Below are 24,303 nucleotides of genomic sequence, written 5' to 3'. Positions count from 1 at the left end.
ACTAATCTTTTATTCGTTGCTCGTATTCACAAAAATTGTTAGGATTGGTTGGGATAAGTGGGACCGCTTTTAAGAATAGTTAAGTTTTTGAAACCTTGTACAAAGTTTTGAAACAAAAAAAATTTAAATTTATTGTCTTATTTTATCTTTGACATTATTAATAAACAAAAGTTCATCATTATTTTCTAAAATAATGCTTTAAATATTCTTAACAATTATATATTTTTTAACTAGTATGTTGTGGCTATCACGAAACTTTCTTCTATACATATTTTTTTTTTCCGATCCCTCCCCATGCTTGACGAGGAAGCAATATTCCCAACAAAAACAGAATTACACATGCAAAAACTTGGCGACCATCCCAATGTCTGAATTATTGCAAAAGCAAAGCAAAGAGCGAAAATTGAAAATTATTTTAAAAGCCTTGCTTGAATTAATTACAAATATTTTATTTGTTAACAAACATAAGATGGCAACAGTTAAAAATTTTAAATCATTGAGATAATATTTCCGATCATTTCCATAAAATTAAAATCACGAGAAATACGCAGAGGACAATTTATTACGATTTATCTTTCTTATTGTTGCATTAATAAAGCTATTTTTATTCAAAAAAAAAAGAAAAAGAAATCAACACCTCTTGGAGCAATTGGCGTCAAAATTGAGCCAAAGCCTGTTTACATATGGATTCACATATATTTCAAATTTCAACCAGAACGTAGCATTACTTCTTGAGATAGGGCACTCACAATGGAAAAAAAGAACGGGCGATTGCGCTACCCCCCTTTTTAGCTGTTGACACCAAAATAAAATCAGCTCTTATACCCACTAAGGACTACTTGCCGATAAATTTTTCTTTCATTCGGTTCATTATTTCTTGAGATACAGCTGTCACAATTGATGACAAAAACATTCTATAGCTCAACCCCCGTTAGAGTTATTAACAACAAAATTGAATCAGCACCTGTTCCTGTTAATGGCAAAATATGGACCAAATTTTGTTTGATTCCGCCAGTTACTTCCTGAGGAATAGCAAGCACGCATAACTCAAAAAACGTCCCTTTGCTCCACCCCCCTTGGAGGAATTCGCCCCAAAAACCAATGGGCACAAGTTCACATAGGGGCACATATGTGTACCAAATTTCATTCAATTTCAGTTTTTGCTGTAACGCGGCCACAAAAAACTGGTCACACACAGATGTGAAACACACAGACACTGACAGACAGACATTTTCCAAAAATAGTCGAAATGGACTCAACACACCTCAAAACGTTCGAATCCTTCGAAAGTCAAAAATTTGCACGAATCCAATACTTTCTTCTATATATTAGATATAGAAGAAAGTAAAAATTGGATGGGTGTCCCACTTACCCCATAGTAAAGGGTAAGTGGGTCAGCCCCCTTTTATTTAAATTTAAATGAAACATATCTAAAACTAAGGGTAAGGGGGGTCTTACAAGATAAAGTATGTAAATTTTTAGTGTGAATTTTTTTTTTATAAATGCATCAGTTATGAGATATTTAGTGTCTTTTAAATCTGTATCAGGGAAAATTTTAAAATGAAAAACAAAACAATTTCACATGAAATTTATTAAAAGCCTATAGGGATACATTTTTTTTTACATACAGGATGTTCCGTTTTAACCTGAAAGACCTTTATTTTCACAACCGTTAGTCCTAGATGTATACTTCCAATTGCAAAAATGTTCAAAATCAAATGCAGGTTTAAGATATTGAAAGTTTGAAGTAAAAATAAAAACGAATCAAAAAATACAAAATTTAACTATTTATATGGGCCCTAGGTCCCCCAACTTATGTTTAGGGAAATAATCTTCATTGAAAAATATTTTCAACACAAAAAGTTTGAAATTAGTTCGACCAATATTTAATATTTACCGAGATATGAAACCCAGCATTTTGTGACTTACATCATTTTTCACTCGCCGTCAATATCACCTCTTGGGGGAAAATATAGCGGTTAAGTGTTTAAAATTATATGTGTATAGATTATATTTTTTCAAATTGTTCGAGGTTTTGAAGTGCGTTTTTTCGTATCATGGCATAACATTTGCATTTATTTTTGAATAGCAAAGAAAAATATAAATACCTTGTTTTTCTTACTTTGACGACTGTCATTCTTCTGAAGGAGCAATAAGTTGCAATCTCATCTTCTGTATGGTTCCTTAAAACTTTAAACTGGAATAGTATCTCCTTGAGTTTTGGTCGCACAAATGTCAAGCTTTTTGTGTTAGTAATAGTTTTCAATGGAGATTATTTCTCAAAATGTTAGTTAGGGGACCTAGGGCCCGTATACAAAGTTGAATTTCGTATTTTTTGACTCATTTTTATTTTTGCTTCAAACTTTCAATATCTTAACTCTGCATCTGATTTTGAACATTTTTGCAAATTGGAAATATACATCTAGGACTAACGGTTGCGAAAATAAAGGTTTTGCAGGTTAAAATGGAGCATCCTGTATAAAGGTGTGTTTAATGAATGTAATGCAGTCGATTAAGATCAATTTGAGTAAATTTGACAAAACTATAAGTTGGAAACAGTAAATGACTGCGTCTATGTAAAGTTGGCTAAGGAAGAATCATTATCGCTTCATTATCAGTAATTATTCCTACATCATCTGCTCAATGCCAATCTGAAGTCACTTTTTCTATTCGTTCTTGAAAATTCAATAGTAATTTTTAATTTGTATCATCAACTTCAAACATTAGGCCTACTTAAATCTAAATGATTTTCTTTCATGTATGTTTCCCAAATACATAATCACCAGCTTTAGCAGTTTTTATAGCTGAACCATCAATTCCTACAATGTCATCGTAGTTGTCTTGTATCTCACCAATACAAATATTTAATCAGAGTTGCTTTTATTTTGAAATCCCAATTATTATAGGGGGACTCACTTACTCCATATAGCAAAAATGTACGAGATACGTTCCCCTCCTCTTAAACACCTATTAATAATATGTTATGCAAAATTTTTGTTGCTGTATGAACTTCCAGTTAAACTATGCGGGAAAAATTGATTAGCATTAAAAAATAATATTAACCAAGCTGGAAACACTTCTTTGAAACATGTTGCTTGAACTCACAAACAATATTTTTCAGATTTTTTTTTCCTTTTGACTAAGTTCTCTGACATAAAAAAAAATTCCACGAAACTCAAATATGTGCAAAACCAATCACTGTGACAGGGCATATTTTAATGGGGTTTTTTTGGGCAATTGCCCACACAGTCAAATAAAATTGGCCCCACGGTCAAATAAAATTGCCCATCTACATTTTTCCAAATTTTTCTATCGATTATGTGTTTCTATATATTTTTTACTTTTCTGTAAAAAAAAATGCAAGCGTGACCCCTAACCCTTCTTACAAGCAAAAGTTTTTTAAATAAATAAAACTATTAAACAACAATGTCTCGCACTCCAAAACTCATAGATGGTTGTATTAAAATAAAAATGAATGGTTGTATTATAATTAATGAAATTAAAAAAATTTAAAAACTCTGTGACTGTTTGAACTATTTTAAACGCCGAGTCATAGAGTTTATGTTCTTTACACTCTTTTCCTATCGAACAAAACAACCATTAGCAATAATTTCCCAAATTCCAATTTTCACACCCCAACTCTTTTTTGTTAGTTATTCAACTAACATAAACTGCACTTTTACAATTCCCGCAGGAGCGGATCTAGAGGCAGGCATGGCCTCTCCCAAACCCTTTGATTGTAGGATTGTATGGGAAAATAAATATGAGAAGATAACAAAATTTAACACATGTATTTTACTGAAAAAAAAAGTGTAAACCTTAATTGGGAGATAAATTATATCCCTATCCTCAAAACAAAACTTTTATTTTCAAGATTTTTCTCCATCTTTTACGTCATTTCTTGATTCCAACTACAGACACTTGGACAATCTTTAAATGCTGCGGTTCTCAGAATGTACCTATTGTTCACAAGACCAAAGAGAGCCTAAATTTTCGTTTTTATGGCTTTAATTTCGAAGCTAGGAGGAGAACCCACTTTTCCTATGCTCTTTCACAAATGCCTTGATATGTAGCAAAAATGCATTTTAAGTCTTTTATTTGGAAACAATGTCAACGAAAACTAGCTTATCCAGCCCTTATCACGTAACTTGCTTAAAAGCAACTTAAATGAATTTTTTTGGGACTTCAATTACAAATGAGTTTTGATAGGACCCCCTCCCTCCCTAGTTTATATCATGATGATAGCTTTAAAAGGAGGTTTTTTGGAGGAGCTTACAAATCTTCTATCCCTTTCTAAAATATGTATAAATATAGTTAAAATCGAATTTTTAGAGCCTCAAAGGCAAAATATTTCCAGGAAGGAAGGATTCTAAGCACTTTCACACTTCCTTTAATGTAAGCAAACATTACCTAAAGGTGCATTTTTAGGCTGGACAGCTGAAGAGCTAGAACACCCCTTCTCTTCTAACTTCTCAATGTATAATAACAGAACATTTTAGTTTCTAAGTTTTATTTTCAAAAAGTATTTCGGGGCCAGCCCCCGAAACCTGACCTTTCTCCGTACATCATAAAAAATAGACAAAATGCAATTTTAGTTACCTAATTTTCAAAAATTACTCGGAAATTTAAATTTTGAAACATTTTCGAGGGAGATTCCTAAATCCACCCCCTCACCTAATGCCTCGATGCCCCAAAAATTGAGTTTTTAAAACTTCATTTTAATAAAATTTCTGGGGAGTTATCAGGGCCCAATTTCCCAATAGGCAGAGTACGCAGCTGCCTAGGGCTGCAAACTTTTCAGGGGCGGCAAATTTGCTATTATAATACACATTTTTTGAATTAAATTGTTATTCTTGAAAGTAAAATATTCATTCTTTCATTTTCCTCAGAGACAATTTTTTCTTGTAATTTAATAATAATTACTTTCACACATCTTATGAAAGTCAAATGTTTTTCAATCATGGTATTAGCCAAATCGTCATCAAAATTTGCCGAATTTAAAAATATTTTGGGAGATCACTGTAATCATTTCATCGGGGCGCCTCAGAATGAGAAACGCCATCATTTCTTCACAAGTTTGACAGTTTGAATCTGGGGAACACTTTTTCACCTTTTTTTGAGTCAAGGATATTTTGCTTCTTTTAGGGGGAGAGGGAGCGGCAGATTTAAAATTTGCCTAGGGGCGGCATGGAGCTAAATTCGGCCCTGGGGAGTTTGTTCAAAAATTTCGGATGGCCCCCTCCCAAAACAATCGGCTGGATCCCGCCACTGAATCCCCGCCCCCCTTCCGAGGAAGTTGGAGTTGCCCACACAGTCAAATTTCCTTAAAATATGCCCTGCGCTGTGATGATATTTAACACGATCTGTGCAAAAAAGATTCAAAATTATATCTATATTTCAGTTTTAGGGGGTGACCCACTTACCCCAGTGACCCACTTTCCCCAACTAACCCGATCTTCTTTTTTTTTCTACTGATTTGGTTCCAGAGGGCTGTTTATAAATTGAAGTAATAGTGGTTTTCATAAGATAAAGTAATCTAATTTATGAACACCACTTATACTGACCACAAGAAAAGTGGAAATTGGTCTGACCCCCTTGCGAATTCGTGGTGCCTAACTTTTGGTGGAAATCAACTACTCATGGTTAGACATTGACTTTTGTTGTCACACATCAACTTAAGTTTCAGCATGAGCAGATTTCTACTTTCAGTGACTTAGTTCTAAAAGTACAAAAGATGTTTTCTCATTACGACTTGTGAAACTCGTTTTTTATTTTCCGAAGCAGCATTAAGTGAAAAATATTCAAAATGACGTTGAGAACATTTTGTTGTTTTCATCGAAAAACATTTTGTTATAACGAATTTTTAAAAAATTCTTCTCTTTAAAACAAGATTTTATATACATTATCTTAATGGGTTTTAAAACGGGACCGAATGCTTTGTATTCCGAATGCTTTGGATGTTTCGTTGTATTGGTATTCATTGTAACAGGATTTCATTGTACTGTTATTTGTTGTAACAGGATTTCACTATACATGATTTTTGTGTAATTCACCCTAGGCTAACATTCTAACTTTATTTCAGTACTATATTGAGCTACTTAGCTCATAAAAGCTGCCCTCCTTCTGTAAATAAATTAGTAAATCAGTAAGATTTTAAAAATCAAAATTGTCTTCAAAACGCAGCTCAGATTATTGCTATCTTTTCTTTCAAATGAATTGTAATTTTGCTCTTACACGACATTTTTTCCTTTCTGATGATGCAACAAATTTTAACTTTTTCTTATCAGAAGGCCACATAATCTTATATAATTAAAAACTGAGCGTTTGTATCTATCTATGTATGTCCAAGTTACTTCTCCCGAACGCCAATGAACTGACCATCGAGCCAGGTATCCATAGGTTCCTAATTTTCCCATCTTTATGTTTGGCTATTTAACATAATCCTCCGATAATAATTAGCGAAGATATCAATTAAAAATTTAATTAGAATACTTAGATTTCGACATAAAATCCCTATTTTTCGAAGGCTTTCCTACATGCAAATTATTATTCAGTCCTATGTCTCAACTTTCCGTAACAATGCTCTTATTAAAATTTGTAACGTGAAGGAAATCAATGAGAAGAGAGATCTGTTGCCATTTATTTTCTCGAATGTGAATAAATAAAATTCTGGTTGAGGCTTTTCCTGTAATCAGAATATTTAAAATGTTTACCTTTTGGTTATTTTTCCGCAATCAGCCGCAAAATTTTACTGATTTTTTTTTTGTTCAGGCCTGATTTTCGAACACACGTCACTTGACGTAACTTTTATTTTCGAGGTAGACCATGCAAAGCCGGGCAACGCAGCTAGTTTAAAAATAAAAACTTAATAATAATTTTAATTCTATTTTTAACGTGTGATTTTCTTCAAACTACTGAAGCTGAGGAAATTTGAAACATTCCCACAAAAGAACAGTTTTCCCACATCTCTTTTAGAAGATTTTGGAAGAATTTATCCAAATATTTTTTTTTTTCAATTTGTGTGGCCTAAAAAAAGAATCGGTAGTATTTTTTAGAATAACTGTGTTTTATAGAAAATTGGATGTCTTTTAAGGAAGTTTTTTGACTAGCAGCATTGTATGAACTAATTGTAATGATAGTATGTAGTATTTTAGCCTTCTCATTGTGTGTTTTTTTGCAATATTTCAAAAGTTTTAATGACTTGCTTTGGAAAGGTTAAAAGAAAATTTCCTCATCTGTTTATTTATTATTATTATTATTATTTTTTTTTTTTTTTTTTTTTTTTTTTTTTTTGCATGTTTGTGATGGGGGTCGCCCTGATTGATTCAGTGAAACAATATATATCAAGTTATAGTGATTGATTTTAAAGTACTGCATAACTGTAAATAATATTTATTGGTTATATTAATGCAAACCATTCATGATCTTTATCATAGATAACTGATGCTGATTCGCCTCGTTTTGAAGTGCCAATCCCTCTGTATTTCCAAACAAAAGCTACAAAAGAGCCATGTTTTGTCTTAAACCTGGATTCTAGCACAGGAAAAGCGTGACAAGAAAATCAACAGGAACAAAAGTGTAAGATTTTATCATTAGCTGTTATATTTTATTTTAATGCATGTGTATTTTTTTTTTACAATCAAAATTAAAGATCTATACATATCACTTTTTTGCTCTTATAAGGTTTCCATGAGAGAGAAAAAAATGTGAAGCTTAAAAAAAATTATAAATGTAGTTTTTAAAAAAGTAATGTAATTGAAGGACTGATCTAGCTCTTTTATTGGGATTATTAGCATCTAAAATTAATAAAAATTGATATATCTTTGTATGTATCTATCTATGCTATCGCTACTCCTGTTGAACAACAGAAAACTGAGCATTGAACCAGGAAATAAATTCGTAATTTTTCTTGCTATATACTTAGCTAGGTGTTATAATTTTGCGATTTTGATTATATAATGGAGATATTAATTAAAAACATAACTATTATTCTTTTGGTTCTTTCTGAATCAGTAGCCACCCTGGCGGCTAATTCAATCATATTTTTATTGTTAGAAATTATATCAGAAATGTTATATTCTGTTGATATATTAATTAGCTTTCAAGATGACAATTGCACTAGGATATTTAGTGTACCTGTACTAGTGTGGGTACATTATCCTATGCTTTTTAAAGTAAATATTCTTACAATAATATCAAATTCTTCTTACAGTAATATATTCTTGCAATAATATGGTATCAGGGTGTTACAGCAGCCATTAAAATTAGATGTATCTTTACGAGGAGCAATTGAAAGTTCTGCAACTTTTGTAATTTTTTTATTGGATATTTCTTTAATATTTCAGCACCAGTAAAGTATTTTATGTAAAATATTTGTAATAAAAATTTTGATAAAGACTAAATCAATTTAAACACTCTAGATTTTGATAATCAGAATCCTTGCCGATTTTTCTATTGTTGCAAAAGTTTTTACACCTAATTCTTAGAACTAATATATTTCTGTCAAACTGATATCAACAAAATGAAACAATATTGTCAAAAATTTAGCAGTATCATCAAAATTCTAATTATTAAAGTTTCCCCCTATTTGCTTCAACATATTGCTTTTTGTATGATATTTTCTCCTTTGCGTATTAGGAAAAATATTGTAAACACTTGGTCACAATAAAGTTCATTTGCTCATCAAATAATAGTTTTGCTTTACAGAAGCTAGCTGTTCAGTTTTGAAAACAACTATTTTGTTGCTATCTTGCAAAGTAGAAAGTAACCTTTATGTTTTTAAGATGTTGTAAGTTGATAATTGACTTACTTCAGTATCAATATGGAATTTGTAATTCAGAGCTGCTTCTCAGAAATTAGTTGAGGTGTTCATGGTGTTCAGCAGCAGCCCCCTAGTAATAATATTTGTTTTTCTTTAAACGTTGTCTTTATATATTTTTTTTTCCTTTTTCAGTTTCCAAACAGACCTTTCTCGCTTGGTATATTCAGATCAGTTGCTTCAGTTATCTTCAGATCTCCCTTCTAAAAAATTTTATGGTATTGGAGAACATTATGCACCTCTTTTAAGAAGCTTGAATTGGACTAGGTTCACTTTAATGAATTCTGATTTGGAACCAATTGTAAGATTTACTATTTTACATTTTTTTTTTTTTTTTTTTTTTTTTTTTGATGAGGGGAGATAGATTTCCCTCAAAATTTTATGTGTGGATCACAAATTTTTGGGAGAGAGAAAAAACGGTATTAATTGAAAATTGCAGTCTTTTCAGCTTTTACACATTTCAAAAACAGGTCATCTTGTAATTTCTATTTTTTTTTTTTTTTTTTTGGAATGAAAGCCCATGGAAAATCGATCCCTAAGTAAAAAATCCATGTATTTCATATACTTTTATTAGCATGACAACTTTTTAAACAGCTAAATTTAGCTGCAAGTGTTAAAAAATTCTATTGCATATACTTTCCATTAAAATACTTAGTTTATTATAGTTTAAAATAAAAGATTACAAATACATTCAGCAACTGGAGTAGACTCAGTGTCATACCTTATAATTTAAGTTATGAGCCTTACTTTGAAAATTTTCCTTGAGTTCTGCATTTTCAAAGTCATTAACAATAGTCACAATATTTTTGTTTTGTATGATTTTCTTAGATGTGGAGAAGCAAAACCAGCAACATATTATTTTATCTTGGCTTCATTTTTTGCTTGCCTGACACAGACTGTTTTTTGCTTTCCTGATACAGGCTATGCTTCCAATACAAAAGTATACCAATTTTATACAAAATTATCCAGGGGTCTGTCCAGGATTTTTCACAGGGTCCGTTTTTTGTGAAAAATCAATTATTTTTGTGAAAAATTAATTAATTTTGTGAAAAATCAAAAATTTTTTTTTGTGAGAACGAAATTTTTTAATTTCGAGACGGTGCAAACTGCATCATTGACACTTAATGTTGAGTGTTTTCCCTCATTTCTGTTAAGAATATCATTCTTGAGTGTTTTTCGAGTATTGAGAGGGGGGGGGCATCGCTCTCTGGGAGATGGGTGCCCCTCAAGTATCAATATTTATTGACCATTCTACATTATGTTAAATTATACTAGAAATGTGTTTGTATAGTATTTAAAATAATCGTAATCAAGAAATTCAGGCAGAGGTTCAGCATTTAACTTTTTAAGCCAAGACATTGTTAAAAAGCACAGAATTTCGTTTAAAACTCATAAACTCCATGATTTTTACAAAAATAAAATTTGTTTTTAATTGTTTACCTCTTAACAAAGCGTACAAAACATCAAAAATTCGAAAAATCAGATTCCCATAGCGGATGCAAAGAGATCGCAATCCTCAAACTGAAAACATCAAAAGTATAAAATCGGCTGGTAAAATAAATATTTCTGATTAAATTATTTTAGAATTGCATTTTAGAGTCCTATGATAAACATATCATTAATGTTTGGACACAGTTGAATAAAAAACAATAAATAAAATAAAAAATGAGCCATCGATTCAGCATTTAAATTTTTGACTCCTAAAAGAAAATTGAATTCCGCTTTTGTTACAAAAATAAAGAGACTTTTCATTTACAGTAAACTCCCGATTATCCGCGGAATTGGGTGGCACACGTGCCGCGGATAATAAAAATCGCGGATAACCGCAAAAAGACTAAAATGGGGGACAAATCAGGTAAAAATTGTCCTATCTCAAATTCTTAACTGTATTGATGCATAACACTTTCTGCAAACAGTGAAAATATATATAGAGTACAGTACAAATGTTTTGTATTTTTGCACAACCGAACTTAACTTCAATTACAAACAAGTGTATGTACGATGAAGAACGCACAATAATAATAATAATAATAAAATTAAATTAAATCAATCAATCAAGCAAAAACAACTGAGTGTAAATTTTCAATTTTTCAAAAAAAAAAAAAAATCAGCCACTGGTATTCGCTTTTTACTGCGAAAATACATGTTCGTGATTGTTGATTGATTCGCGGATAATCCGCCCCGCGGATAAACCGCTCGCGGATAATCGGGAGTCTACTGTATTTACATCCTAATAAAGCGAAGTTAGCTTAAAAAAAGAATAAAGTAAGATTATCATATCGAATGTAAAAAGATAGCGCTTTTCAAAATGTAGGCATCTAAAAAAAACAATAAAAAAAGAGTTTATTTAAAATTTATTATCCTTTTTAGCATCGAAAAATCAAACCCATATAACTTTCTTCCAAAATAACAATTAAACATCGCCCGCCAGACACTAAGTGGCGATAAAGAGTTTGCACCTGCCAGAAGAGTTTGCACCTGCCAGACGATAAGTTTAAAGTTGGTAACCCTATCTGAAGCGATCACATTCCCCCCTCCCATTCCTACAATCCTTAGCAGTTCTAAGTTCATTTCGCTGTATATTATTGTTTATTAAATCATGAGCAGGGAGAAAAGTGCTTACGACTAACTTTTTCAGAGAAGTCTGCAACAACACCGCTGCATAAAACAAAACAAGCAAAATTATAAACCAAACTGACTGTCAGCTGTTAATTTCTTTCATAGAAACCAACAACAAGCATTATATTTATTTGGCCATAGTAATTATTTATCGCTTGCAGGAGCCAGGAGCACTGCAAGAGCGCCTTTTTTTTTTCTTTTGCAAAACTAGCAGATTTTGTATAAGTTGATACCTCTAATTTAACTTTAAAAAAGGTTCCAAACATTATCGTTGGAAATATGCTGCGTTATTTTGATTTGAGATTTGCTCTTCCAATAAACAATTTGTGAAAGATCCGTTTTTGTTAATCAGAATTTTGTGAAGGGTCCGTTTTGGTTGGTCTGGATTTTGTGAAAGGTCCGTTTTTGTTGATCGGATTTTTGTGAAGGGTCCGTTAACGGACCCAAATTTCCTCTGGCCAGACCCCTGGTATCAATTGCAAAACATAAAATGATATATGTTAATGGAATAAAGACATAATAATTAACGGTTAATAGTAAAATTTTAAAAACACTAAATTTCATAACAAAAACCATAAGTTGAAACACCAGGTATTTTAAAATCTTAATTCATTTATTAAAATAAGTTATGAATTACAGAAGAAAGTAACCAAAAAAAAATGTTTAATGGAGATCTTACATTTCATGTTATGTATATCACGAATCACCTCCAACAACATTCAGAATATAAGTAGCTAATATTGGGATTTCATGCACACAACATTAAAAGAGTTTATGTTCCATTACTATCTAACAAGAAATGAAATATTGTACACTTTAACCCTACTAAAGGAACCTCTCGCATTTAGGCAGATAATGTAGACAAGCATGCAAATGCCCTTTATAGAAGAAGAAAAAAATTACAGACAATTTTGACTTTTTTAATATGAATTATCTATTTATCCTAATTTTATTTCTGTAGATTGATTTTGTTGATTGTGTGGCTATAGATTCTATTACAATGAATAATTAATTATCATTTACTCATGATATTTTAGGTATGATGCTAGTGTCATAGTGGCGCTTCACTTGAACAAAACTTTAGATGTTTGCTTTTAGTGACAATAAAGTTTAGGAGGCATACAGCTTTTTTTTTCCAAAAAAGTTTGAAAAAATTTGATTTCACACTTTGCAGACAGTTTTTCCTCTTATCATTTTCCATCTTTTAAAGATGTCTCCTCCCCCCCCCCAATTAGTTTGACAAAATTGTCAAGTCCCTTTTTTGGGGGGGGGGGGGAGTAACTTATATTCAGGTTATAATTTTTGGAATTCTTCTCTGAAAGTATGGGAATCTACTTTTACGCAAATCATCCTTTTTGGGTAATTCACAACTTTGAAATTTGAACCAATTTGCTCATGTTTAAAGTATTAACTATATTATGCTTATGTGCCAGCATATGTAAATTCACAAGATATACTTCTAATAATACAGCCAAACCACAGTTTGTATGGAAGTCATCCATTTTATATGGTGCTTGAAAATGATGGAAATGCTCATGGCGTCTTTTTACTCAACAGCAATCCTATGGGTAGGTTTTTTTGATAAATTTTTACTTTATGTGTCAATTTATTTTAATAATCCTAAATTTTCAATTTTCTCCTGTATCATTTATGTTTACTGAGGCTATATTTCATGACATAAGCTTTTTAAATATATTTCATGAAGATAATGTTTTCAATCAAAACAGATGTCATTCTCCAACCTGCACCCGCAGTTACATTTCGCCCTATTGGAGGAATACTTGATTTTTTCATTATGCTGGGACCATCTCCAGAAAATGTTGTTCAACAATACACAGGCATAATTGGCAGGACCTTTATGCCACCATACTGGAGTTTAGGATTTCATCTTTGTCGATATGGATACAATTCACTGAATAAAACACGAGAAACGATGGAACGTACAATTGCAGCCGGTATTCCACTGGTAAGCTTTAGCTTTTCCTTTATATTTGCAAACAAAGTATTTTTGTTTAACTTTTGGTAGCTACTGGATAAACTATTTTATTCATCACACTAATTATTTAATCTTAGGTACTGAAGTGCACAAATATTAATGATTATCAGGTTCTATTTTTGTAGATTATTTAACTTATCTTTGAAAGTATTATAATGTTGTTATTGTTCTTTTTGTTTTCAATCACTTCTAAACTTATATGAAAAAAGACTTGTAAGGGGTTGATAAGAATGTTGATTCTTCTTTTTTGTGATAAAGTAAAAAAGATAATTTTCGTTTTATTTTGTTTGTTAATGGGGATCAGAATGTCATCCATAGCCTTTATCTTCAGCTGTGATGTTAAGAAATCAATCAGCAGAATAAAAATAATTAAATATTTAAGACTATATTGTTAAATTTTTTTTAATATCACTTTTCAGACCTGTAATAATCTGGTACTATAACAATGATTAATTAAGTTTTGGTTGAAATTCAAATTTGTGCTCAGGTATAATTTTAAACTAGAATGGTTTTAGATTTTTATTTGGTAAGCATTGCCCACACATTTCGGCTGAAATGTACTTATTTCTTTACAGTTCTGATATTGCTATTCATCTAAATATTTTTAGAAACCTTAGCACTTGCAATTAGAACACAAACTTTTGCCAAAAATAGGGTTTCTAAAAAAAAAGGGCACTTTTTCATGGAAGAAAAACTATCTTTCTTTAAAGGGGAGCAATAGAGGGAGGCTAAAAAGATCCATGGTTCATTGCTTCTGTGTCTTTTTGTATTTTCTGCTTACATTAATGTTTAGCTTGATGTCTTAAACATTTGCCATTGGATATCAAAAAAAAAAGGTATTTACCTTATCAAACCTCTGGTTTCCTGTTGATGTAAATGAAAGTTTTCATTTTATTTAAATCCAAAAATACACATCCGAAAAAATGTCTAGGTCCATCCTATGTTAAATTTTCGGGTAATTGATGCATGGCAGATGATCTGGATGTCCAAAATATTTCAGTGCTTGTACCATTTTTAGCAGCATTTTATAAGGGAAGGATCATTACTCAATGTCTACTTTCAAAATTCAAGTGTCTACATTTATTAAATTCTTAGTTTTGTTTGCAATTGATGGTTGCATGACGATAAATTTTCCCAAAAAAAAAGTATGAATCATAAAATTTTTAGAAACTTGCGTAATTGTGTTCCATCTAACATTAGAATTTCTTGTTTCAATTTTTGTTCAACTTGTAATTAAATAGTTCTATTTTTAAATTTAATATTATTCTGAGTCACTAAAAGCAAATTTTTTGTTTTTAAGGATGTACAATGGAATGACATTGATTACATGGATGCATATAAAGACTTTACATATGACAAGGATAAATTTTCTGGTTTACCTGAATTCGTGGATGATCTTCACTCAAAAGGAATGCATTATGTTGTTATGACTGTAAGTTTTTCTTTATTTTACATTTCACGAAAACTACTTTTGATGTTCTAATTAATATTAAATAAATCAGTAAAAATAAATATTTCTCAAAAAAAAATTTTTTTTAATTAAAAATCAACGTTTTTTCTGAGTGCCTTAAGCATAGCGTCAATGACCAAACTCTTCCCTTACTCTCAATAACCAGGTACACCCATTTTGAATTTTGAAGATTTAGAGCAGGAAAAAAAAAATCTGACACCTCTTCTGTTTAATTGGATTTTTTGTCGTCCACCCTGAAGAATGAGAAATGTGTCTATCCTATTTTTACCAAAAAACAAAATGGTTTATTGTTTTATGTTTACGTTTCATGCTAAACGGTCTGTTAGAAAAAAATGTGTTTCTCCAGTTTTCTTGTAATACTGGATGTATTAGGTTTTACACTTTGGTATTTCATAGTGAGTTCGTAGTATTTTATTTATTTATACCAGTGATGTTCAACTTACGACTCGCGAACCGCATGGGGCCCGAGAAGTTCATACATGTGGCCAGTTGCATCGAAAAATATTATCCGTCATTTTTATCCTCACTATCATTTGCTCAACCTTTGCTGTCATGGCGTCTGACATTTGTAGGTATGCTCAAAAAAAAAAGACAGGTCATATAGTCCAACTGAAATATTATTGTTTGCATCTCGAGAGACACAAAGTTCCTAATTTTGTATCACTGACGATGTAACAATATATTCGTACATCAACCAAAAGGGAAAAAACTGCAATATTGTTTTCCACTTCACATCATAACAAAAGCAACTCTGGAGCAACCAAAAGCCACAACTATTTAATTTTATAATAAATCAAAATCTGGTGTTAACACAATCGATTAAATGCTTCAATAATTGCAAACATTTGATTGAATGGTGATAAACAATGGGTGCGGTGTACTCTGAAATATAAAAATACATTAATCCATATTATGAGTATAATTAATTTCATTTAAAATCTTAATTGTATCTGTAATTGTAATTTGAACAAATGTCAATAATACAGAAAGTTTCTTTGAGTCTAGATCTGCAGTGTGACTCGTATGTAATATGCAACAATTTCGAGTGTTTATTTATTTATTTTCTTTTTTTTACTGCATGAAAATTTTTTTGGGCGTGGGAAGTTAGTTCAATACTTTGGTTTTACACCAAGGAAGTAAGTGAAAAAATTGTGAAACAAACTTTTATCAAAAAAAAATTGTTTCATGGATTTTTTTAGATATTTTTTTGGGGGTGGGGAGGTCGGGGGTGCTCGCTTGATTGTCTCATCTTGCTACAAATGCTCGTGCTTTTGAACTATACATTTCTCTAACCCTTCAGAAGAATATTAATGGTGAATACAATGCTGTTTCCCTTATCAAATATAAATAATTGCACGGCCTACCTCAAAAATATATGTATATTCAGAGTTCCAAGCATTTTATATAATTGATAAATTTTCTCATTTTCATTACATTTCTTTTTGCTGCTCTACTCCTATTAGTCAAAGCGCGATGTTATATATAGCCTATATTTATATATTTATATTTATATATATATATAGAGAGAGAGAGAGAGAGAGAGAGATAGCCTCCCTCAATTCAACATTTTTTATTCACGTGATTTGCTGCCCCTCTTAATATTTTCCTCATAATTCCTTCAAAAAACTCCATTTAGTATTAGTTAATGTAACTGAAAATGAATATGGTGTGTTTGTGTTCATTAAATTATATACATATGTAAATCATAGAGATACATTTATTTAAAGTGTTTAAGAATTGGTATCTTCCTAAATTTATGCAATGTGATTTATTAATTATATAGCTTTTTTTTCTTTATGTAACTTTTATTTGGTTATTTCTTGTATAAATTTACATTGTTGTGTATTATATCGATTAGGATCCAGGGATAAGCAATTCTGAACATCCTGGTACATATCGGCCATATGATGAAGGGATTGATGATGATATTTTTGTGAAGAATGCAAATGGCAGCATACTCGTTGGAAAAGTAATTTTTTGTGTACTCCTCAACACATCATAGATAGATATAGATGTATATATATTTCTCATATCATCCTTTTTATTGTTCATATTTTGCATTCTAAGTATTATTTTTTATTTTATGAAAACTTATGCTCTTTATTGGAAGCATAGTAGCAGATTTTTTTTTTTGCTGTCTGCTACAGATTTTGGTTATTTATGTTATTTATGGTTGACAACAGATATGGACATTAGATTGCTCTTCATACTAAGTAATACTTAAAAGTGAAATGCTGATTTTAAGAATTACAAGTGAAATGTAGAATAATATGTTTCAAAATGAAAGGAAAACTGTGTTAGCATAAGTATGTTTTAACTTGAAGTATGGGAAAAAGTGAAATGGATCATCTCACTATTTCTTGTTTAAAAGTCTTTCATTTTTTCTTCCTTGGTTCTCTTTTTATCACATGAAATTTGACATTTATGTGCAAAATTATCAAGCTATAATTTGCATGAAAACATTTTTAAAAAAATTCATTTTTGTAATCTATTATTTTCTGCCACATTTTACCCAACCATGAACTTTTTTTAAAATTGAAGTTAGGTTATTAAAACTACTTGGTTTTTCAAAATTATTGATAAAGACATTGTTGATGCTAAAAAATTTATAACGTTTTTTTTATTATTATTATTTTTTAATGAGGGAAAGTACATTTTATTTTAAATCACACCTCTAAATGAATAAAAAACTTTTTATTCAAAGTGGGGGGAAATGTTGAGATATCTTTATGTTCTAGCAATTTTTGGTGTGACCTACCTCGATACTCCTTGAAGGTGCTAAATTTTGCTTTGCAAACAATGTATGTAGCCTGTCCACCTTACAGCCTAAAATGAAATTTAAACTTTTTCACCATGCTATTTTGCAGTCACAAAATGTAGTTATTAAAGTTAGATTTTATTAAAAGTAAGCTGAATATGACAGTGACAAAGTTTGCTTTAAATCATTGAAAAAAGTTTAAATTCTGGTTGAGCATACAGACATAGAAAACTTAACCAACGTTATGTTCTCGAACAAAAGAAGAAAACAAATGGTAAAAGAAACAAGATCAAATTGGTTTCTAAAAAAGAAGCTATGCAATGTAATGCTGGGGAAAATGTTGGTGTATTTTTAAATAACTTGAAAGTTTCTTGATGTAATGTAAATTAAGATGAAGTCATGTTTTCTTAATTATGTCTTATTTTTGAACACTGAAAGCACACTTTTTTTTATTTGGAAATTAGGTATGGACCAATGGCAATACTGTTTTTCCTGATTTCAGTCATCCTGCGATTAGTGATTACTGGACTCGACAGTTCAACAGATTTTACCAGGAGGTTAAATTTGATGGTGTTTGGATAGTATGTATTCATACCCATGACTGTTCTGGGCTCTTGCTTTAAAGTTCCTTTTCAAAATTTTATTGTATTTTAAGTTGACGTGTTTCCTGTTTTTGATTTAAATGAAAATAGGTATAATTTTTTATTTGTTTTATTTTGTATATGTTTTTATCCTAACAAAGAAATTTACATTGTTGGTACACTTTTAAACCTTGCCTAATTTTTTAATAAATTTTTTCAAAAATAATTCCAAAAATTCAAGGACAAAATAACCAGTTTAGACTTTTTCAAGCATTTGAAAGTGAAACTTTTTTTTACAAGCAGTACTGCTTGTAAAAAAAAGTTTCACTTTCAAATGCTTGAAAAAGTCTAAACTGGTTATTTTGTCCTTGAATTTTTGGAATTATTTTTGAAAAAATTTATTAAAAAAATTGTGAATTTCTTTTGCTGTCATTTTTAACTGGGTTTCTCCAATTTTATTTGTGTGCTCCGGAATCACAGTAAAAATTTAAAATTACTTCTAGTTTTTATTACTATTTTTTAAATTAGTGATTGTGCTACACTATTAATTTTTAAACATTACATTCTTGTTATTTTCGGTCAGTGGTAGTTAATCTGATCCTTACAGCCATTACTGTTAAAAATTGGTTTTGAAACTTTTGTAGTGCGGTAAAAAAGCTTTTGTCGAATGTTGAAACTTTTATGTAAACTGGAACTAAATCAAGACTTATTACTTATTAATGTAAAAAAGTTCATGGTTTAAATGTCTTCACTAGTTCTTGAAAATGCATTTATCCTTGAAAAGTCTTTGATTACTCCTTGAAAAATATTCTTATTTTGTGTATGTATCGTGCTTTAACATATCTCATGTGTTTTTCTAAAAGTTTAGGAGATAACCTGGCATAAGACAGCTTAAATAATTTTTGATGGGGATCAAGGGCTGATACAAGGGAGGGTCGATGGGGGTGATCGCCCCTCCCTTGAGGGATCCTGCACCGCCAATTTTCCTGAATTGTTTTAGGCGAACTTTGATGAGAGGAGAGGGTTTCTAAAATTCCCCTCAAATATTACAGAATTGAAGTTTTAAAACTAAAATTTTGAGCACCTCTTTTTAATGGAAAAGTTTATCCAACGGAAAAACCTGGGGTCTCCTTGGATAAATCTATATATTTTAGTTGTTTTGGATGAAATGCTATGGCACCCCTCCCCCCTTTTCCAAGCATGAAAAACCAGATATGCTGTAAGAAGTAAGTTAAAAAATCAACCGCCCCCTCCTTGAAAGATTTCTGGATCCGTCCTTGATTGGGATATGTTGAAAAACAGAACTGCCTATCTGTAATTGAATTAGAGGAAGTACCATAACACGGTGTTGATCTTTTGGGATGGAAATCCTTTCTTGAATGAAAATAAAATATTTTGTTAGAAATGTGTAACTAATAGGTTATTGTAATTTTTAATCCTAATTAATATGTTATTTAATAGGATATGAATGAGCCTTCAAATTTTGTTGATGGTTCTGTTGATGGATGTCCAAAGTCTTCCCTTGAAGATCCGCCCTATCCACCTGGAGGAATATCATTAAGAACTAAGACTGCCTGTATGACTGCAAAACATTACTATACAGTACATTACAATGAACATAATTTGTATGGTTATCGAGAAGCTGTTGCTACTAATCAGTATGTAGTTTTTAATAATGAATGTGGATTTTTTTTCTTTTCAACTGCCAATCTAAAAATGTCTTCTTTACTAATAATAAAGCTGAAAATCTCTTTGTCTGTCAGGATCTCTGTGACGGGCATAGCACCTAGACCATTCGGCCGATTTTCATGAAATTTGGCAAAGTTAGTTTGTAGCATGGGGGTGTGCACCTCGAAGCGATTTTTCGAAAATTTGATGTCGTTCTTTTTCTATTTTAATTTTAAGAACAAAGTTATCATAAGATGGACGAGTAAATTACGAAATTATCATAACGTGAAACCATAACATGGACACAAGCCATTTGACGAGAAAATTCACCACAAATTATTTGTAATTTTGCGAACCAAAAGACCTTTTAATTTTCTATTATGGGCAAGGCCGTGCAGGTACCACTAGTTTATCATATTTTTGGTGCTTATTTAAAATTTTCCTGTTGGCTTTATTTGTTGCACTAATATGCATAATATAACTGTGACATAATCAGAGACTATAAAATAAATAACTGCCTTTGTGCAACAAAGTAATAGTAGGAAACAGAGCGTTGAAAAAGCAAATTGGCAACTAATTGCCGACGCGTCTTTTCAGGTTTCAAGGAACCCTTTTTTCAAAGAAAAAAAAAAATAAATAAATAAAAAATTAAAGCAAAGATTGTTGTCCCATAATCAAACTTTCAAAATTGGAAAACACATTTTGAGCTAGTTGCAAAACTAAAAAAATAAACTTCTCAGGTTAGCAGAAAAATAGTATTTTTCCCCCTGAAAAAAAGTATTTGTAAAATCAGTATTTAAGAAAGACTCATATTGTATTCTTTTGTATTTAATTAATTTTGCAATAGGAATACAACCATTTTCAAGTAGCAATGCAATCATGATTTGTTAACTACTGCACCCTGTTTAATTTTAGTTGTTCAAAATTATATATTCTTTTCCAACATTTCTGGATCTCGTCTATTTACAATCATTAAATTAGTATTACTGCTTGATATTATTCAATTGGGCCTGAAGGTCAGGAAAAACAGTAATTTCAGTTCATGGAGTTATGGTCATATTTTTCCTACTTGAAATACTAAGAAATGTTTTATAGTTTTGTTATTTCCTTAACTCTTTTCATGTTGATTTTAATATATTATTCATTGAGCTGCTTTTTTCAACTTTTAATTTTGATGTATCTGAGGGTTTTTTTTTTTTTTGTTTTTTTTAATACTCTAAAAGCTATACAACCTGAAAATTGCAATGTTTGGTTTGATAAATCTAATTTGCTGTGTGTTTATTTCCGTGACTAAAAATATAAATGGAAAAAATATTATTGTTTTAAAAGTAGACAAATCTTACTTTTTATCAAGTTTTAAACATTTAATGCTCCTAAAATTTTGCCTGTTTTTCCTAAAGACCACTTTTGTAATGTAAGTTTTAGAAATAATGGACAATAAGTAAACTTTTGTAGAAAAATTGTAGAATGGAATCAGTCAACGACATGCACAACAGTTAACAAAAAGCCACATTATGTACTTGTTTCAGTAACTATGCAATATTTGTTTTCACGCCCCAGTTTGACTATATGCATACCATTCTGTCATTTATAAGTAATCTTTTTATGATAAATATTGATATAACTTGATAACAGAAAGAAATTTTGCTTGAATATCTTTCTTTGCTTTCTTGCTTATTTTCCTTTTCTGATTTTCCACTGTCGTCTTCTGTTGCATTGTAGTAATTGGAACTATCTAAGTACTTTTATAATTGTATTTATTTATACATTTTTCAAAATTTGCGATGTTTAATTTCATCATTAAAAAAATTACTAGTCATGAAGACTATTTAGTTTTCTTGTGATTGTAATCTGAATATTTTTGAAACTATTTATTTCTAATTTATTTACTTTTTTTTCTTTTCAGAGCTCTCAAAAGAATTAGGAAAAGAAGGCCATTTATTATTTCCAGAGCTTCATTTTCCGGACAAGGTGTCAAAAGTGGACACTGGAGTGGTGATATTGCATCTACATGGGAAGATATGCGTTATACAATTCCATGTAAATATTTTTTCGTTTGTACAATCTTGGAAACTGCATGTTTTTTATTCTTTTGTAATAGCATCTGAATTTTCTATAGCTAAAAAAAAGTTATGAAATCATGCGATAACTTTTTGATGAAATGAGGTAGTGAGAAGCAAAGGGATGTAAGTGGCAAAATTAAAAATTTGGAGGTAACCAGTACAAATACTAGGTGAACCTCTCCTCTGTCTTGGGGCAAAAGATTGTACTAATAGCCCTGGTAGGTGCTGCTGCACAGCATGATTAAGAAAAATGTTTCAATGAAAGCCTACGTAGGATCTGATCTTTAAACATGTTTTACTTGAAACTTTGCTTCTCACTGCTTCATATGGTCTGTGTTTTACTTTATTTCTTAACTTGCCTTTTGCAGCTGCCAAGTTTTTTTTGTTTTTTTTTTAATAGTTAGATCTATAGCATAGCTATCAGAGTGTATTGGTGACATAAATCTTGTGAGTTAATTTTTTTTAATTATGATTTAATATAGTTTTAATTTAAATAAAATTGGGGCTTACTTTCTTGATCATGCTTAGTTTTCAATTTTAACTAAAATATGTGAGATTATTATTTCAAATTTAAACTGTTGCACCGTAGGAGTATTTTTTTTTTTTTTTTTGAAAAAGTATAGTTTACATGTAGGCATTGTTTGACTTTTTTTTTCCTTTGATATGTTTCATTTGCACTGATTTTAAATAAATATGCAAATAACATCTGCAAAAGAATAAAAACCTTTCATATTGTGTAACAGTCAAAGAAAACTTTTTAATTGCTGTTCCATCACTATGATTGTTCTAAAAATGAAATTATGAATAGCTTTTGAGGTCTTAATTTTCCCCCTTAGAAATCCCTAAAATACATTTCTCTAATTTACATTAAAGAGAAAAAAAAAAAAAAAACTAGTATTGGGGTTTAAGCCCTGTGTGCAAGTTACACTCTGAAAAATGTTCAATATTTAATATAAGACCATGAATATTGATGAAGATTTATTGGAAGAAACTTAATATGCAAATAACTTTATTTTGATTTTTATGTTTTTCCTTTTATGATTTTCCAATGTTGTTTTAGTTGTAAAATAAAATAAATTGTTCTGTTGTTTTAGTTGTAAAACAACTTTATTGTTTATCTATTTTTAAAATTTAGGATGTATATTTTTTAGCCATTAAAAAAAGATAATAAAGATCATTTTAGTTTCTAGTGATAATTATAATGTTTTTTATCTTTCAGTGGTTGATTCAGACAGAAAAAAATGTCTACTTTGCAACCCCTTCACAAAATTCAATATCCTAAAAGAGGCCCCCTTCACAAGATTAAATATCATAAAAGTGGCCACTTTACAAGATTTCATATCCTAAAATTTGAACTTTCACATAATTTTATTTGAAAAAACAGTTCTTTCATTACTTTTCAACTTGATCGATTAATCTAAAAGCCAAATATCAGTAAAAAAAAAAAAAAAAAAAAACTTCATATTCCTAACCAATTCCAGTGAGATCCTTTATACCAAAGGGTTTTCAGATTTGATTTGTGATACTTAAGATGCTCTATACTTTTTTTTCACAGAAGCAAAAAAGTTCACAAAATTTTTTTTTCCCGAAATGCAGACCTAAAAATAAAAATCTGGATCGACCCTTGTCATTGTATTGATAAATGACTGAAAGTATAAGTTTGTTTTGTTAGAAAGAAAAAGTTTTAAAACTGAATAGAATATTTAAATGCCTGTATAAATAACACAAAAAATGTGCATCAACCATCTCTTTATCTGGCATTTCCTGAGCATCTATTGATTTTCATACTTCCTATCATACTGGTTTTAGATTATAAAAGGAGTATTCTATATTTTTATTTTCAGCTCTTCTGAATTTCAATATGTATGGAATGTCAATGGTGGGATCTGATATCTGTGGATTTAATCGCAATACAACTGTTGAACTTTGTGCTAGATGGCAAGAGCTTGGAGCTTTTTACCCATTTTCAAGGAATCACAATGAACGAGTTACAATAGTAAGTATGAAAAAAAATTTACAATTTGTAAAATTATTACCATACAGAGCATTTTAAACTTCATGTGTGTTATTCATGCTCTGCATAACTATATTTTGCATTAATTATTTGTGCAGTTGTAGCTCAATGATCTATCATTTTAAAAATCAGAATTTTCAGATTTTTTTCTTTTGATGTCCTGACACTATTTTTTATCTTTTAAACCTAAAATAATTTGGTTACACTGTTGCATTCAAAAAAATTCACTCACCTAATATTAGATGCAAAAAAGAAAGTAAGAAAAAAAACTAGCAAACGTCAAAGAATTATTACATTTCTAACGCAAATTTGTAG

General features: G+C 30.4%; 1 protein-coding gene across 1 annotated transcript in view; it reads left to right on the top strand.

Moving 5' to 3' along the window:
• The window catches only part of LOC129225816 (lysosomal alpha-glucosidase-like), a 47,513-nt gene that overhangs the window by 4,491 nt on the left and 18,719 nt on the right, over nucleotides 1–24,303 (top strand). Inside the window, 11 exon segments of the mRNA XM_054860328.1 lie at nucleotides 7,437–7,542; nucleotides 7,545–7,578; nucleotides 8,954–9,119; nucleotides 12,909–13,005; nucleotides 13,165–13,403; nucleotides 14,734–14,865; nucleotides 16,763–16,873; nucleotides 18,127–18,243; nucleotides 19,705–19,901; nucleotides 21,818–21,951; nucleotides 23,819–23,970. Of these exon segments, the coding sequence (XP_054716303.1) occupies nucleotides 7,437–7,542; nucleotides 7,545–7,578; nucleotides 8,954–9,119; nucleotides 12,909–13,005; nucleotides 13,165–13,403; nucleotides 14,734–14,865; nucleotides 16,763–16,873; nucleotides 18,127–18,243; nucleotides 19,705–19,901; nucleotides 21,818–21,951; nucleotides 23,819–23,970 (1,485 nt within the window).

This window comes from Uloborus diversus, chromosome 7 (assembly GCF_026930045.1).
Source record: "Uloborus diversus isolate 005 chromosome 7, Udiv.v.3.1, whole genome shotgun sequence".
NCBI lineage: Eukaryota > Metazoa > Arthropoda > Arachnida > Araneae > Uloboridae > Uloborus > Uloborus diversus.
The sequence above is the reverse complement of the archived record's forward strand: the minus strand, read 5'-3'. Positions and strand labels throughout refer to the sequence as shown.